Here is a 16249-nt window from a genome sequence, read left to right as displayed (position 1 = left end):
GTGATTTCAAGAAGAAACCGGGCAGCAAAATTAGCATTTTTATAGGAGAATGTTCATCTCCCTTTTTAAAAAACGGCACAGTTGCCTTACCCTTTTGGGATTCTTGACATATTTTTAACTGGTGGATGTAGTTTAATAAAATAGGTCAACCAATTAATGCAGCTTTTTTTTTCTTGAAAGCACACTTAAGGGGCAGAGGATTGAAAGGCATTTATTTGTGATTCTGAACTGTTTTGCGTTGAAAGTAGCTGAGTGTTTTACAGTATACGGAATGCCCTCTGAATCATCCAGAGATACTTTCTCTCTTCAGAGAAAGAAGGGGTCAACCTTCAAAGCACCTGAGGCCAGGCCAAGAAGTAATGGATGGAAACCTATAAAGGAGGGATTCAACCTAGAACTAAGGGGAAAATTCCTGACAGTGAGAACGATTAATCAGTGGAATGGCTTGCCTTTGGAAATTGTAGGTGCTCCATCACTAGAGATTTTTAAGAAGACATTAGACAGTCATTTGTCTGGAATATGGTATAAGATCTGCTTGAGAAGGGCATTGGACTAAAAGACCTCCCAGGTTCCATCCAACGCTACTATTCTGTTTTTCTGTTAAATCCAACCCTTTGTTCTTGTTGACGCATTGTTTGATGCCTTTGTGTTTCAGAGCGATCGCCTTTTGATCAAAGGAGGCAAAATAGTCAACGATGACCAGTCCTTCTACGCCGACATTTATATGGAAGATGGGTTGATAAAGTAAGTACCCTATGATCTTGTTTCTGTTATGGAATTAAATAAAAAATGTCTTCTCGTAGAAACATGCTGGGCTCCACAGAAACATTGAGATAAAACTTAACCGATGCTTAGGGATACAAGAAGTGAAAAACGATTTTGGGTTGAGTCCCTGAGAGCGGGGTCATTAAATTTTACTGTAGTCTGCCACAGAGAAAACTCATTGCGTTGTAGTCCAAATATATAAACATAGATTTAAGGATGACCACAGAGATTGAAAACTTGGCAAGAATTGGAAGACTTTGGTGCTTTTGACAGCATGTAGATTCTGGCATTTCTGCCTATTGGATGGAAACCTCTTGTGAAGAACTGAACTGTAAAGAGCAATTGCAGCATTTCTTACTTGGCTTCTGGGCTGTTACTGAATTGGTGCTGTATTTGCTGTGCTTTAGGAGTATAAAAATTGCACTCCAGGGTCTGCAGCGAGAGGCAATTCAAGGCATTTGCTGCAACTCTCATGAGGCTATCTGGCAATCCCAAAAGTGTTTTTCTAAAAGCATTTGGGATTTTCTTGTTTTTCTTTTCTTTTTTTTCCTTAAAAACGTTTCACTTCTCATCCCAGAAGCGTCTGCAGTGCTGACAACCATGATTTGGATGATTGAGAATCTCCATAGACATTTAGGCCAGTGATGGCGAACCTTTTAAGAGACCGAGTGCCCAAGAACCACCCCGCCCCCACCCTATTCCCTGTCCCGCCCGCACGGCCACCCACCACCTCCATGGCCTGCCACATCGCCCAGGGGGCTCAGCATCACCATGGCGGCCACGCCCTATGCCCGTGCCCCACAGCATCATCTGCACGCGAGGACGGAGTCTTGTCCCCGCTGCCCGGCTGCGATGTCCTTGGCTGCGCTTCTCCGTGCGGGCCACACCAGGGGGCGATTCTCCTGCGGGGGGGCTGCTGGTGGGGCTGTGGGAGGAGGCGGGGCTGGGGGTGACGGCGCGAGTGCCCACAGAGAGGGCTCTGAGTGCTGCCTCTGGCACGCGTGCCATAGGTTCGCCACCACTGATTTAGGCTATCTGGTAATTGTTAGGAGTGGAAGAAAAAAGGCTGCAGACTGGACTAGAATAAATCAACGTTCACCTTTTGAGTTTGCATCTTTGCTCTAAATCTAAGACTTTTAAGACTTTCCCTTAATCTGCCTGCAACCTCTCAAATTCGCTGTCCTGGATCCGAGTCTATAAAATGCAGTTTGAGTGAAGGGTTTCTCATTCAGTACATCTGGACGGAGGTCAGTTTGTTAGGTGAAATTTGTATGCCAGGGATAAATCTTTGGAGATGGGGAACCAGGAGTAATTGAAAGGTCTACACGGTCAGTACACTTTAAAATTAACTTACGAAAAAGACAAAGAGAATAAATGATCTTCGCTTGGGACTGAAAAAATCAGCCAAGATGGTGCCAGGCACATCTTTTTTGGAAGGATATTCCAGAACAGGCTGTTAAGTGAATCTGACTTTCTCCATTGACTTTGCTGCCTGGGAAGGTTGCAAATGGCGATTTTGTGACTGTGACATTGCATCTATCATAAATAACATGCCGGTTGACAAGCATCCAAATTTTGATCGCATGACTGGGGATGCTGCAACGTTGAAACTGTGAGTCACAATTGCAAGTCACTTTTTTCCAGTGCTGTTGTAACTTCAACCAACCATTAAACAAATGGTTGTAATTTTAGGACTATCTGTACTTTCAGTTGGGACTAGGAGCAAATTGGAAGGCAGGGAAGATCATAATCAAACTATCGTATGTTCGTAGTGTCTGATTTCTCCCTGTGGTCTTGACTGACCTAACATTTGATGTACATTTTAAAAAATATATATTTTGAACCCGTGCTTCTCTCTGTGCTTATGATACTGATACCAGAGTGCCTCTTATCTCAGACAAATAGGAGAGAACCTCATTGTGCCAGGAGGGGTAAAAACCATCGAGGCTCACGGACGGATGGTGATCCCTGGAGGAATTGATGTCCATTCCCGTTTCCAAATGCCGGACCAAGGAATGACCTCCGCTGATGATTTCTTTCAAGGAACAAAAGCAGCCTTGGCTGGAGGCACCACTATGATCAGTAAGATCCAATGTATCTAATTGAAATGCAATAGCCGTTTTTGTCTATTAATTAAGGTACCGGGCTAAAAACTGGGAGACTGTGAGTTCTAGCTCCGCTTTAGACAAGACAAAAAAATGCCCTTGAAATTTGACAAGATCTTCTCTGTGTTGTAAGTTTTTCACATAAACAATGATATTTGAAAGGAGATTATGCCCACGTTCTTCTGAGATTTCATAGACCAGGCTCCTAGGCAAAGCTAATATAGCATCATCAGGGTTTTGAAAGACAGAATTTTTTGGTCTCTCGCACTCTGCTAGCAAGATAAATTAAGCAAATTGGGCCATCTCTATATTTGTGTTTCTATAGTTACTTCTCAACTCCCAGTATTTCTTTTCCAGCTAATGTAATTTTATCTGCTGCTTCAATATTGAGATTCTACTCAAGTTGTTCCCTCGATGAAAGCATTAATGCACAGAGGCTTGTAAAGCAGCTTGGCAATTAGCCCTAGAGGAATTAGATGCTTATGTGTTCGTATTATGTCCAGATTTGTAAAATATGGATTTATATCCATTACAGCTGCCTGAGTTGACAGGATGTATTATGTCTAGATTGCTGCTACTGGTATGTGGGCTGGGGGGTCTTTTTTGCTGAAGGAATGGAATAAACAAAGATTAGAGTCAAGCCACATAAGACTTTGCATTTTGTTTGAAGGGATCTGACATGGATTCTTGAGCGGATTTAGGATTTTATAGGCAATGCTGAGTTCTAAAGATTTTTAGCAAATTGGTTGCTAAAACCATTGCTGGATTGGGAAGACTCCTGGTATAGATTGGAGAAGATGTCAAAACGTGAACCTTGGCCTGGGAAAAATTGGGTGTCATTGTGGTTTGCATTGATTCAAAAACCCAACATGGGGTTTGTGTTTCAAAGCACAGGATTATGAAAAAGATTCTGCTGCTCATCTTGGAAAGATTGGATTTTTTTAAAAGAAAAAAAATCAGAGCTGGAAACATTTACACTTGTCTCGGGGGGTTAATTGATGAGTCCTTTACAGTCCATGTTCCCTCCTCCTGCACTTTCCTGCTGGATATTTTTTAAAAATTCCAAGGTCCAAGGAAAGAGAATGGAGGAAAATGTGAGTTGTAACTCATGTTAAAGTAGATCAGGGTTTTTTTCAAACTTGGCAACTTTAAGACTTGTGAACTTCAGCTCCCAGAATTCTCCAGCCAGCATGGCTGGCTGAGGAATTCTGGAACTTGAAGTCCACAAATCTTAAAAGTTGCCAAGTTTGGAGACCCTTGAAGTCGATGGATAAGTATTGATGTATTAAAGTTGAATTCAAGCTTTTGCTTTTACCTTTGCTTATTGCAACTATTGCAACTAATTACGTCGGTTGGACAGTTCTACAATTAGCATCAAATCATAGCAAATGATGGTCTATCAAATGCATATGCAGAATTGTCCAGAAGTAACCAAGAGAGGGATGTTGAGGCGAGTTTGAGCTTCTACGTCAGTGAGGCTAGTTTGAGGTTCTAGGTCAGTTTGAGTTTCTAGGTGCCCAAACTGCAACCCCAAACCCACTTATGTATCGTTGGGTGCCGGGTGGGCGTGGCTCATTGGGTGGGCGTGGCCCATTGGGTGGGCGTGACCCATTGGGTGGGCGTGGCTGCGGTGGTAACGGCAGACTGGGTGGGACTAAAAGTTCGATCAATCAATTCCAACTTTGCGAGGTTTTTTTTTTCCGTGAGTTGAAATTGACTGATTGATTGAACCTGTTTTTTTTTTTTGCACACGGTGGCGGAGGCCTAAAGTGAAAAGGTTTTATAAAAACCTAGCTGAAGGCCTAGGACTGGGGCGAAAGCGCACGTACCCACAGAGAGGGCTCTGCGTGCCACCTGTGGCACGCGTGCCACAGGTTCGCCACCACGGTTCTAGGTAGACACATTCCACCATGGGGTGCTTGTCGTCTCTGAGCTCTGTTTTTTTTAATAATAATAATAATAATAATAATTATTATTATTATTATTATTATTATTATTATTTATTTATTTATTTATTTATTTATTTATTTATTTATTTATTTATGATTGATTGATTGATTGATTGATTGATTGATTGATTGATTGAATTTATATACCGCCCTATCTCCCTTACGGGTTTTCTTGCAGAGGTTTTATTACCAACTAGGTAACATCATCAGTGCTGTCATCGAGGACCCCAAGTCCAACCTTGGGCTACAAATATTCACTTCTGTTGGTAACACATTCACTAAATCGCCTATTGTGTGTGTGTGGTCAGAGGCTGCAAACAGCTTCCATAGCTTCAGGGGCAACACGTGAGCAATTTCACCCATTGCAATATCAATCAGTTATGGAGTAGACGGTCTTTGAATGATTTTGTGCAGCATACCCCACAATATACTATGGTTTACATAGCTGGATTTTTCCAGCTTGCGAATTCTTACAGCGGAAGCCTCGTTGCAAATTCATGTCACACTATGAAATATTGGTTTGGTATGTGAGATGGAAAATTCGGGGTGGGGTGGGGAGACTCAAGCAAGTACTATATAGTATAGTAAACTAAAATGTAACTCATATTGTTGCTAAAGTGACAATAATGTGTCCATAAAGTTTCTATGAAACTTGATGTTGATGAAAGGAGACTTTATTATTTTTATTTTGGGTTGGATGAACTTACTTGTCTTGTGCAAACCCGATCATACTTCATCCCACAAACCATGGTTGAACAGTATGGCCTACCATGGCTTGAAGATAGCCCTGGAATTAGCAGGGTAGAGGAAAGTTGAATGCTTATAAAGTTGTATACTTTATAAATATACATTCTTTGGATGCATCACTGTATGGAAAAAAGAAGAGTATATGTATAAAGGATTGCTTTCCTTAGAGGGTGTTTTCTAAATTAATTTGGGTAAAGTTTGTATATCTGTCATTGCAGTCCTTGAAGCTAAGTCGGTGCTAAGCCTCCACGGTGTTTCACCTTGGCTGTCCTACCCTCCTCCTTCTTGCTGATCCTTCTGAGGAATTGTTGGGTCTCAGCCTTAACAGCTGGATTGGATTTTTGCACAAATATTATGTTTGTCATCTCTCTTCCTCACTCCCTCTTCCCTCACAAGTTCCAGGGCTGGAGAGTAGGTTAGCCCCATGTGTCTTTCTCATGGTACAAAAATCTCACATGTGGCATTCTGAGTCATACATAACTTCAACACAAGGCCAGGGGAAAAAGAAGGGAATAAGGTACACATCAGAGTAGGAGAGAAGGATGCATCATATTTTCAAAAGAAATTACACATCCATAAAATCAAATTTAATTTTGCAGGGGGCTTTCAGAAGCACGTTTGTCTAGGTCAGTGATGGCGAACCTTTTAGAGACCGGGTACCCAAAAACTGGCCCCGCCCCCGCTCCGCCCCCCTGCCCGCCCCGACTCTGCCCCCCTATCCCCCATCCTGCCTGCCCACAGGACCACTCACCGCCTCCAGGGCCCGCCGCAGATCGCCCAGGCAGCCCAGCAGCGCTATGGCGGCCACACCCTCTGCCCACGCCCTGCAGCATCAACTGGATGATGGGATGTGAGGGCAGAGTCTTGTCTACGTTGCCTGGCTGCCATGTCCTTGGCTGCGCTGCTCCGTGTGGGCCATGCTCGGGGGCGACTCTCCTCCAGGGGGCCTGCTGGTGAGGAGGGGGTCATGGGGGAGGCAAGGCTGAGGCAATGACACGTGTGCCCACAGAGAGGGCTCCGAGTGCCGCCTCTGGCACCCGTGCCATAGGTTCGCCACCACTGGTCTAGGTCCTAAAATTTAGAAGGCCACACCGTATTCAATTTTTAATTCCAAACACTTAAGTTTTAACAGGGACAAAAGGGTTGGTCAGTCAAGAACTGCTGTATTGAATTGACATTATTGTCTATTTCTTGCCTCCCATAATAGAAACATCTGGATGGTTGGTCTAGCTTGGGGGTAGGCAACCTTGGCTCTTTTATGACTCGTGGACTTCAACTCCCAGAATTCCTGAGCCAGCATGGCCAAGGTTGCCTACCCCTGGTCTAGCTATTTCTGTTCTCTTTCACACCTTCTCCTTCTCAAATCAAGCCAATCAACCACTTTTAAGTACTTTCTGCAAAAGTATATTAATTTACAGATATCTGTATAATACTCCAGATCATGCAAAATTCTTTGCAGAGAGAAAATAAAAATTAAAACAACTCTGCTTCAGTATGTAGCAGAGATGACAGGGGATGGCTTATAATAGGATATGTATGGCATAGCATGGCATGCTTCAAATTACTTCTCTTCCAGAACTTCAAGAAAGCAGTGTACAACAATAGGAGTGATCTGAAGGCCGTGCTGCAGAACAATTGGATCATCTTATGGAGACTTTTTATAGAGTATCTCAGAGGTTCACCCACCAGTGTTTGATGCACTGGTTGGGATCACAGCTACATCAAGAGAAGGACATATGCTAGCTTTATACTCTTATAAGCCATGAGCCTTAGAATCACACAAGATTTAATGGGATGTGTAAGGTTTTAATTATGATTTGGCTTACATGTCTGAACCAGAGGATGGTCTGCATCTTCAAAGAGGCTATTGAAAGAGGATGAAAAGCAGACTCTTAATGCAGGTTCAAACTACGTTTAATTCCAGAACCTATTTTAATAAGAGGACAGTGTTCTCTCCTGTTGCTTCTAGTTCTTTGCAGAATCATAAGGAATTGCTTTGGTTGGTTCACAGAGCGATGAAGCCATGTTTTGTTGAAGAGGGGCCACAGCAACTGGGTTCCGGCAGTATGCTAACCATAAATCAAACCATACTGTGTCTTAATGAGATGTGAGTCCAACTTCTTAAGCTGTTTATTTGACTGTGCCTCTGGACTGCCCTAATCTGAACGACAGGCCAGTATGCCTGAGCAGTCCAAGTAGTGACTATCATACATTAGAATGACCCAAGCTAAATATAGTTATAATTTCTCAAAACATAACAAAGAAACAGATGTGCAACTGTAGTCCTCCAGGACCCGAGTTAGATATTTTGTGTGCTGATTATGTGCTGTAGAACACTTATAGAACATTTAGAGGAAGAGATGGGTCGAAGTAACTTAGGAGTACACACGTACGTACATCATAAACATCATAGACATGCACTCCCACCATATACATCCCAAGAGACAACTGTGGAAACATAGAATTCACTCTGGTGCAATACGAGAGCTTCTGGAGTGTAATGATGCAATGCAATTCCAAACAAAATAAAACACTTTTTTTGTTGCCTAGATACATTACATGATCCTTTTGGGTTGCTGGGCACCCATAAATTAGCTTTTTCTTCCAGTACTGCAAAATAGCTATTGAGCGGTTAGACGACTTCTTTTTTTAGAAATTCCCCATCCATGGACACCACAGTTGTCAAAGATTGTCTTTGGCTTCTTTCTCTTGTTCAAGGATTTATTACGGCTTGGAGACGCAGTTAAATCAATCACCAGCTTTCCCCCCCCTCTCTCTTCTAAGACTTCCTTGGGGTTTTCAAATGATATCTGTTTTAAAGAGCTACATTGATTTTTTTTNGGCGTAGCTGGCAAGCGGCAGAGACGGAGCAGGCCGACCACCAGCTGGCCCAGCCCAAGGGAGGTAAGGCACCCGCCGGAAAAGGGGAAAAAAATGGCAGACAAAAAAAATGGCGGACAGCCTTGCTTGGCGACCCCCGTGAAATGGTCGATCGACCCCAAATGGGGTCCCGACCCACAGGTTGAGAACCACTGAACTAAGATGATCAAAGGTGTGGAGACCAAAACATACGAAGAATGGCTGTGGAATTTGGGTTTGGCTAGTCTAAAGAAAAGAAGAAATAGGGGAGACATGATAGCAGTATACCAGTATCTGAGGGGCTGCCACAAGGAAGGGGGGGGTCAGGTTGTTCACCAGAGCACCAGAGGGAAGGACAAGAAACAATGGTTGGAAACTGATCAAAGAGAGAAGCAACCTGGAATTAAGAAGAAACTTCCTGACAGTGAGGACAATCAACTAGTAGAATAGCTTACCCCCAGAAATTGTGGGCGCTCCATCACTGGAGATTTTTAAGAAGAGACTGGACATTCACCTGTTTGAGATGGTATAGGTTCTCCTGCTTGAGTAGGGGGCTGGACTAGAAGACCTCCAAGGTCCCTTCCAGATTCTATTCTACTCTACTCTACTCTACTCTACTCTACCCTACCCTACCCTACCCTACCCTACCCTACCAGAATAACAACAAACCAGAGTTAAAATGTACAGATTTAACATGATTTGGGAATCCAGATATTGCACTCACCCCAAGGAGTGTCCAACTTTGCAGTCTGAAATTGCAAGTGATAAGCGGATTTGCACAAAACTCATCCTAAATCTGAAAGAATTGATTAAATAATATTACAGAATAACAGAGTTGGAAGGGTCCTTGGAGGTCTTTTACTCCAACCCCTCACTCAAGCAGAAAGCATGGGGGGGGACCCGCAGTTCGGTCAGCAGCCCCGACCCACGAGCGCCCCTCGGACTCCTCACTATTTCCTATTATGCCCACTAAAGACGAGAATAATGTCTTTGTTCTGCTTTAGAAAAAGCAGCAGTGGATTTTAAGGAGCAAATAAGAAGACTGTTAAAATTGATAAGTCCATCTCACCAAAAGGTAACTTCAAAATCCACATTCTTCTCATTTGAAAAATGCACCATTCTTTATTGCGGTCAAATACACATACAGGTGTGTATTTCTCTGTCAAAAATCTTTTTTCCCCCCCTTTTCAGCACCCCAGAATTTAAGATAATCAAGAAAAGAAACATAATTTTCCTAAACTTCTACCCCTGTTACCTTCTTGGAAGGAGTTGTATTTTTTATTTTTTTAAAGTAGACTTCATGCATTAATGTTTTTATAACCAAGACTTCTTACTAGCAATGTAAGGCTGTTTCAGAAGTATCTGGGTTAAGCTGAGTGCTACTTCTGTCTGTTTCTTGGCTAGTCTTCTTTTTTTGCTCCAGGTTGGGGAAAAAAAACCCGCTGCTTCTCACTCCCCAGAAAATTGCTGCTAGTTTATTTATTCTATTTGTTCTTGGCAATTCTTCTCTCCTGCTAAAGGTCAGAAGAAGCCATGAAGAAGAGAAGCGGCTGGATCCTAACTGTTTCTAGAAAAAAAAATCACGAGTATTGGTAAAATTACTAATAAACACATTTATTATTAGCAGAACTAGCTTTTTACATGGTCAGCCATCAAGTATTTTGAATGGATAGCTGCTACTTAACTTAGAGGCTTCTGTTTTTCAGAGGCTACAATATGCATTGTTTTTTTGTTCCACGCTGCACCAGACAAATTTGATAAAGGAGGAGATGGTTGAAAACTGAGTCCTAGGAATGTTGCCTGTTGGGTGCCAAGCACAGCAGGGTGTTGTTGTTCCTAGTTTTGCATGTAGTGGCATCAACTCTAGACCAGCCAGCTTGCAATTCTAACTTAAATTGGCTTTTGAAGAAAATAGTTGGGAAGACAAACATCCCAGTGTCATGTGATGCTGGGGGGAAGTAAATCTATCTGATGAATCTTTTTCAAGCGAGAACAAAAAGAAATAAAACGTTCCTTACAAGAATTTATTTATTTATTTATGGGTCTGTCCGTATCTCACACAGATATGAGATTGAACGCTGTACCTCGATGTAAAACAAAAATCCAAGTACAGTTAGGAATAGTAACCCAGTAATAGATGATTGGGAAGAATTTTGTATAGTGTGATCTATTCACTGTGCCTTTTTAGGTTGGATTGTTTTGAATCTGTTTTTCCAGTAATGGTTGGAAGACCTTCCTATATTTATTCATCCTAGCTACAGGATTATTATTCTTGCTTTTGAATGCAGGTAGCCCTTGATTTACAACCATTTGTTTAGTGACAGGCTCAACAGCACTGAAAAAAGTGACTTATGACAGTTTTTCACACTTAACCGCAATTGCAGCATCCCCATGGTCATGTGATCAGAATTCGGGCCCTTGGGAAGTAACATGTACTTAAGATAGTTGCGCTGTCCTGGGGTCCCCATTTGCAACCTTGTCAGCTGGCTTCCGATAAGCAAAGTCAATGGGGGAAGAAGCCAAATTTGCGTAACAACTGCTTGTGTCACTTAACAGCTGGAGCGATTAGCTTAACAACTGTGGCAAAAAGGTCACAAAAGGGGGCAAAACTCTCTTAACAGCTACCTTGCTTAGCAGTGGAAATTTGGGGCTCAATTGTAGTCCTAACCTGAGGACCACCTGTAAGGTCTCTTATGAGAAAAATCTTGGAAGTTACACGGCTCTCTCGCTGGAACTTAAATTCATCCTTTTGCAAGGGATGGTCCACGGTGGGATTTTCAGGGCTCTATAAGGCGACCACGTCCTAGCCCTGTGGATTGTTATGGTGGGAAAGAAAGGGGGCACCCAGATGATGAGAATCACATCCTGACATCTGGCAGGGAAGTGATAGTTGGATATTTATCCATTGTCTCCGTTTCCGGAGCTCCGCTGGGATTTGGTTAATTGGTTGTTTATTTTACACTAGCAAGTTCCATTGAGAAGCAGGGCATTATCTGCCCATGTATTATGTAGGAGATGTTCATGCAGAGCTTTGGACAAGTAAAAGATAATTTGTCCTGCTGTTTCCTATCTGGGCTACAGAAAGCATTTCCCATATATGATGATGTTATCCATTAANTTCTTTTTTTAGAAATTCCCCATCCATGGACACCACAGTTGTCAAAGATTGTCTTTGGCTTCTTTCTCTTGTTCAAGGATTTATTACGGCTTGGAGACGCAGTTAAATCAATCACCAGCTTTCCCCCCCCTCTCTCTTCTAAGACTTCCTTGGGGTTTTCAAATGATATCTGTTTTAAAGAGCTACATTGATTTTTTTTAAAAAAAAAATGGAGAATAACTGTTGACAAAAAAAGGGCTGCTTAATCCCTTGATGGTTTTTTTTTTTTAAAACAAGAGCTTCCTTCTTTTATCCAAGTAATCCTCCAAGTTACAAAATCTAATTAGAAACATATAAAAATGAAGAATGAGAATGACTCTGCCTTTCCCCCTTCCATTTTAGCTATTTTTAATCATCCGAATGCTAGAAAAAGTAACTGGTGGTTGAATATATGTGTGCATTTTTGGAAACGTCTCCTGGTTTTCGATTTCGTTGGATACAGGTTTAATTACGGGTTGTTGTTTTTTTTGGTGTTTTGAAATCGAATGACCAAAGGCTAGACATTTTCTGCCTCCCTGCCCTCTGCTTTCTCTAACTTTCCTCCCAATTTCTTTTAAAAAGGGACCAGTTGATGAAATCGAATCCGGCAAACAGCAAACAGCATGTCACATAATTTGTGAGGATTTCTTTAGAACAGAGTGGGTAAACAGACTACTGCATATCTGCAATTGATTTAACAACCGTTAAACGCATATGAACTGTTATTTTGTTTTTCTGATCTGAAGCTAGGGCCAATCCTTCTACTTACTGTTTTTAATTCTCAAGGGATGAATAAAAATATTTGTGGGGAGAAGGGAACTTTGGTTTGCGTTGACATCTCAGTTTGAGTCACGTGTATTTTTTTCAGATTTCCCCCCCGCAAGATGATAAATCTTCGCTATTCGGAAATTCAGCCCCACGTGCTGTAGCTAACTAGTAGCAGAAGTTTCCCAGATGGGGCACAGGGAAATAAGTAGCTTTTGCTCTAGAGTTTATTTCTCTTACCAAAGATTTGCCAACTTTATCTATGTAATCCTCGCCCCTGGTCTGCACATTCTTGCAACCTCTACATTTCTGATCTCTTCCCTAAAAGCTACATCATTCTTGCATGAACTCAAAAAATCATGTGAGAATTTGGCCATTTTTAATGTTTTAATTTAGGATTAATTTAAATCAAGGGCTCGTGGCCTTCAGGGGCATAGCATATTATTTAGCAATAATATGTGATCAAGCAAAAGATCTTGACCAACTGGAACAATGGGCCTTATCCAACAAAATGAGTTTCAATGTGGAGAAAAGCAAAGTCTTACACTTAGGCAGGAAAAACCAAAGGTACAAATACAGATTGGGCGAGACCTGGCTTAAAAACAGTAACTGTGAGAGGGACCTTGGAGTCCTAGTGGACGATCACTTGACCATGAGCCAGCAATGTGCAGCAGCAACCAAAAAAGCTAATACAATCCTGGGTTGTATAAACAGAGGCATAGAATCAAGATCACACGAAGTATTAGTACCGCTTTATAAAGCCCTAGTAAGACCACACCTGGAATACTGCAGCCGGTTTTGATCACCATATCACAAAAAAGATGTTGAGAGTTTGGAAAAAATCCAGAGAAGAGCAACTAAGATTATCAAAGGTCTGGAGACCAAAACATACGAAGAATGGCTGTGGAACTTGGGTTTGGCTAGTCTAAAGAAAAGAAGAAATAGGGGAGAAGTGATAGCAGTATACCAGTATCTGAGGGGCTGCCACAAGGAAGAGGGGGTCAGGTTGTTCAGCAGAGCACTAAGGGGAAGGACAAGAAACAATGGTTGGAAACTGATCAAAGAGAGAAGCAACCTGGAATTAAGAAGAAACTTCCTGACAGTGAGGACAATCAACTAGTGGAATAGCTTACCCCTAGAAATTGGGCGCTCCATCACTGGAGATTTTTAAGAAGAGGCTGGACATTCACCTGTTTGAGATGATATAGGTTCTCCTGCTTGAGTAGGGGCTGGACTAGAAGACCTCCAAGGTCCCTTCAAGCTCTATTCTATTCTATTCTATTCTATTCTGTTCTGTTCTGTTCTGTTCTGTTCTGTTCTGTTCTGTTCTGTTCTGCTCTGTTCTGTTCTGTTCTATTCTATTCCTCTACCCTACCCTACCCTATCCGAATAATAACAAACCAGAGTTAAAATGTACAGATTTAACATGATTTGGGAATCCAGATATTGCACTCACCCCAAGGAGTGTCCAACTTTGCAGTCCGAAATTGCAAGCGATAAGTGGATTTGCACAAAACTCATCCTAAATCTGAAAGAATTGATTAATTGATTAATTCTGTTACAGAATAACAGAGTTGGGAGGGACCGTAAAGGTCTTTTACTCCAACCCCTCATTCAAGCAGAAAGCATGGGGGGGGGACACCCAGTTTGGTCAGCAGCCCCGACCCACAAGCACCCCTCGGACTCCTCACTATTTCCTATTACGCCCACTAAAGACGAGAATAATGTCTTTGTTCTGCTTTAGAAAAAGCAGCAGTGGATTTTAAGGAGCAAATAAGAAGACTGTTAAAATTGATAAGCCCATCTCACAAAAAGGTAACTTCAAAATCCACATTCTTCTCATTTGAAAAATGCACCATTCTTTATTGTGGTCAAATACACATACAGGTGTGTATTTCTCTGTCAAAAATCTTTTTTCCCCCCTTTCAGCACCCCAGAATTTAAGATAATCAAGAAAAGAAACATAATTTTCCTAAACTTCTATCCCTGTTACCTTCTTGGAAGGAGTTGTATTTTTTATTTTTTAAAGTAGACTTCATGCATTAATGTTTTTATAACCAAGACTTCTTACTAGCAATGTAAGGCTGTTTCAGAAGTATCTGGGTTAAGCTGAGTGCTACTTCTGTCTGTTTCTTGGCTAGTCTTCTTTTTTTGCTCCAGGTTGGGGAAAAAAACAACGCTGCTTCTGACTCCCCAGAAAATTGCTGCTAGTTTATTTATTCTATTTGTTCTTGGCAATTCTGCTCTCCTGCTAAAGGTCAGAAGAAGCCATGAAGAAGAGAAGCGGCTGGATCCTAACTGTTTCTAGAAAAAAAAATCACGAGTATTGGTAAAATTACTAATAAACACATTTATTATTAGCAGAAGTAGCTTTTTACATGGTCAGCCATCAAGTATTTTGAATGGATAGCTGCTACTTAACTTAGAGGCTTCTGTTTTTCAGAGGCTACAATATGCATTGTTTTTTTGTTCCACGCTGCACCAGACAAATTTGATAAAGGAGGAGATGGTTGAAAACTGAGTCCTAGGAATGTTGCCTGTTGGGTGCCAAGCACAGCAGGGTGTTGTTGTTCCTAGTTTTGCATGTAGTGGCATCAACTCTAGACCAGCCAGCTTGCAATTCTAACTTAAATTGGCTTTTGAAGAAAATAGTTGGGAAGACAAACATCCCAGTGTCATGTGATGCTCAGGGGAATATCCCGCCCTTCTCCGAAAGGAGAAGGGCGGGATATAAATACAATAAATAAATAAATAAATAAATAAATAAATAAATATCTGATGAATCTTTTTCAAGCGAGAACAAAAAGAAATAAAACGTTCCTTACAAGAATTTATTTATTTATTTATGGGTCCGTCCGTATCTCACACAGATATGAGATTGAACGCTGTACCTCGATGTAAAACAAAAATCCAAGTACAGTTAGGAATAGTAACCCAGTAATAGATGATTGGGAAGAATTTTGTATAGTGTGATCTATTCACTGTGCCTTTTTAGGTTGGATTGTTTTGAATCTGTTTTTCCAGTAATGGTCGGAAGACCTTCCTATATTTATTCATCCTAGCTACAGGATTATTATTCTTGCTTTTGAATGCAGGTAGCCCTTGATTTACAACCAATCGTTTAGTGACAGGCTCAACAGCACTGAAAAAAGTGACTTATGACAGTTTTTCACACTTAACCGCAATTGCGGCATCCCCATGGTCACGTGATCAGAATTCGGGCCCTTGGCAAGTAGCATGTACTTAAGATAGTTGCGCTGTCCTGGGGTCCCCATTTGCAACCTTCCCAGCTGGCTTCCGATAAGCAAAGTCAATGGGGGAAGAAGCCAAATTTGCGTAACAACTGCTTGTTTCACTTAACAGCTGGAGTAATTAGCTTAACAACTGTGGCAAAAAGGTCACAAAAGGGGGCAAAACTCTCTTAACAGCTACCTTGCTTAGCAGTGGAAATTTGGGGCTCAATTGTAGTCCTAACCTGAGGGCCACCTGTAAGGTCTTTTATGAGAAAAATCTTGGAAGTTACACGGCTCTCTCGCTGGAACTTAAATTCAGTCTATTCAAGGGATGGTCCACGGTGGGATTTTCAGGGCTCTATAAGGCGACCACATCCTAGCCCTGTGGATTGTTATGGTGGGAAAGAAAGGGGGCACCCAGATGATGAGAATCACATCCTGACATCTGGCAGGGACATGATAGTTGGATATTTATCCATTGTCTCCGTTTTCGGAGCTCCGCTGGGATTTGGTTAATTGGTTGTTTATTTTACACTAGCAAGTTCCATTGAGAAGCAGGGCATTATCTGCCCATGTATTATGTAGGAGATGTTCATGCAGAGCTTTGGACAAGTAAAAGATAATTTGTCCTGCTGTTTCCTATCTGGGCTACAGAAAGCATTTCCCATATATGATGATGTTATCCATTAA

At 41.7% G+C, this 16249-nt stretch overlaps 1 protein-coding gene across 2 annotated transcripts in view; it reads left to right on the top strand.

Moving 5' to 3' along the window:
• Positions 1 to 709: 709 nt before the first annotated feature.
• Positions 710 to 16249, top strand: part of LOC107295001 (dihydropyrimidinase-related protein 2) — a 36059-nt gene continuing 20519 nt past the window's right edge. For both annotated transcript variants that reach the window (XM_015824288.1, XM_029285749.1), the window contains exons 1-2: positions 710 to 744; positions 2663 to 2847. In XM_015824288.1, the coding sequence (XP_015679774.1) occupies positions 725 to 744; positions 2663 to 2847 (205 nt within the window). In that variant the 5' untranslated portion in view covers positions 710 to 724. The remainder of the gene's footprint in view (positions 745 to 2662; positions 2848 to 16249) is intronic.

The sequence above is a fragment of the Protobothrops mucrosquamatus genome, unplaced genomic scaffold (assembly GCF_001527695.2).
Source record: "Protobothrops mucrosquamatus isolate PMUCROS unplaced genomic scaffold, P.Mucros_1.0 scaffold2185, whole genome shotgun sequence".
NCBI lineage: Eukaryota > Metazoa > Chordata > Lepidosauria > Squamata > Viperidae > Protobothrops > Protobothrops mucrosquamatus.
This window is presented reverse-complemented; position numbering and strand designations above follow the sequence as displayed.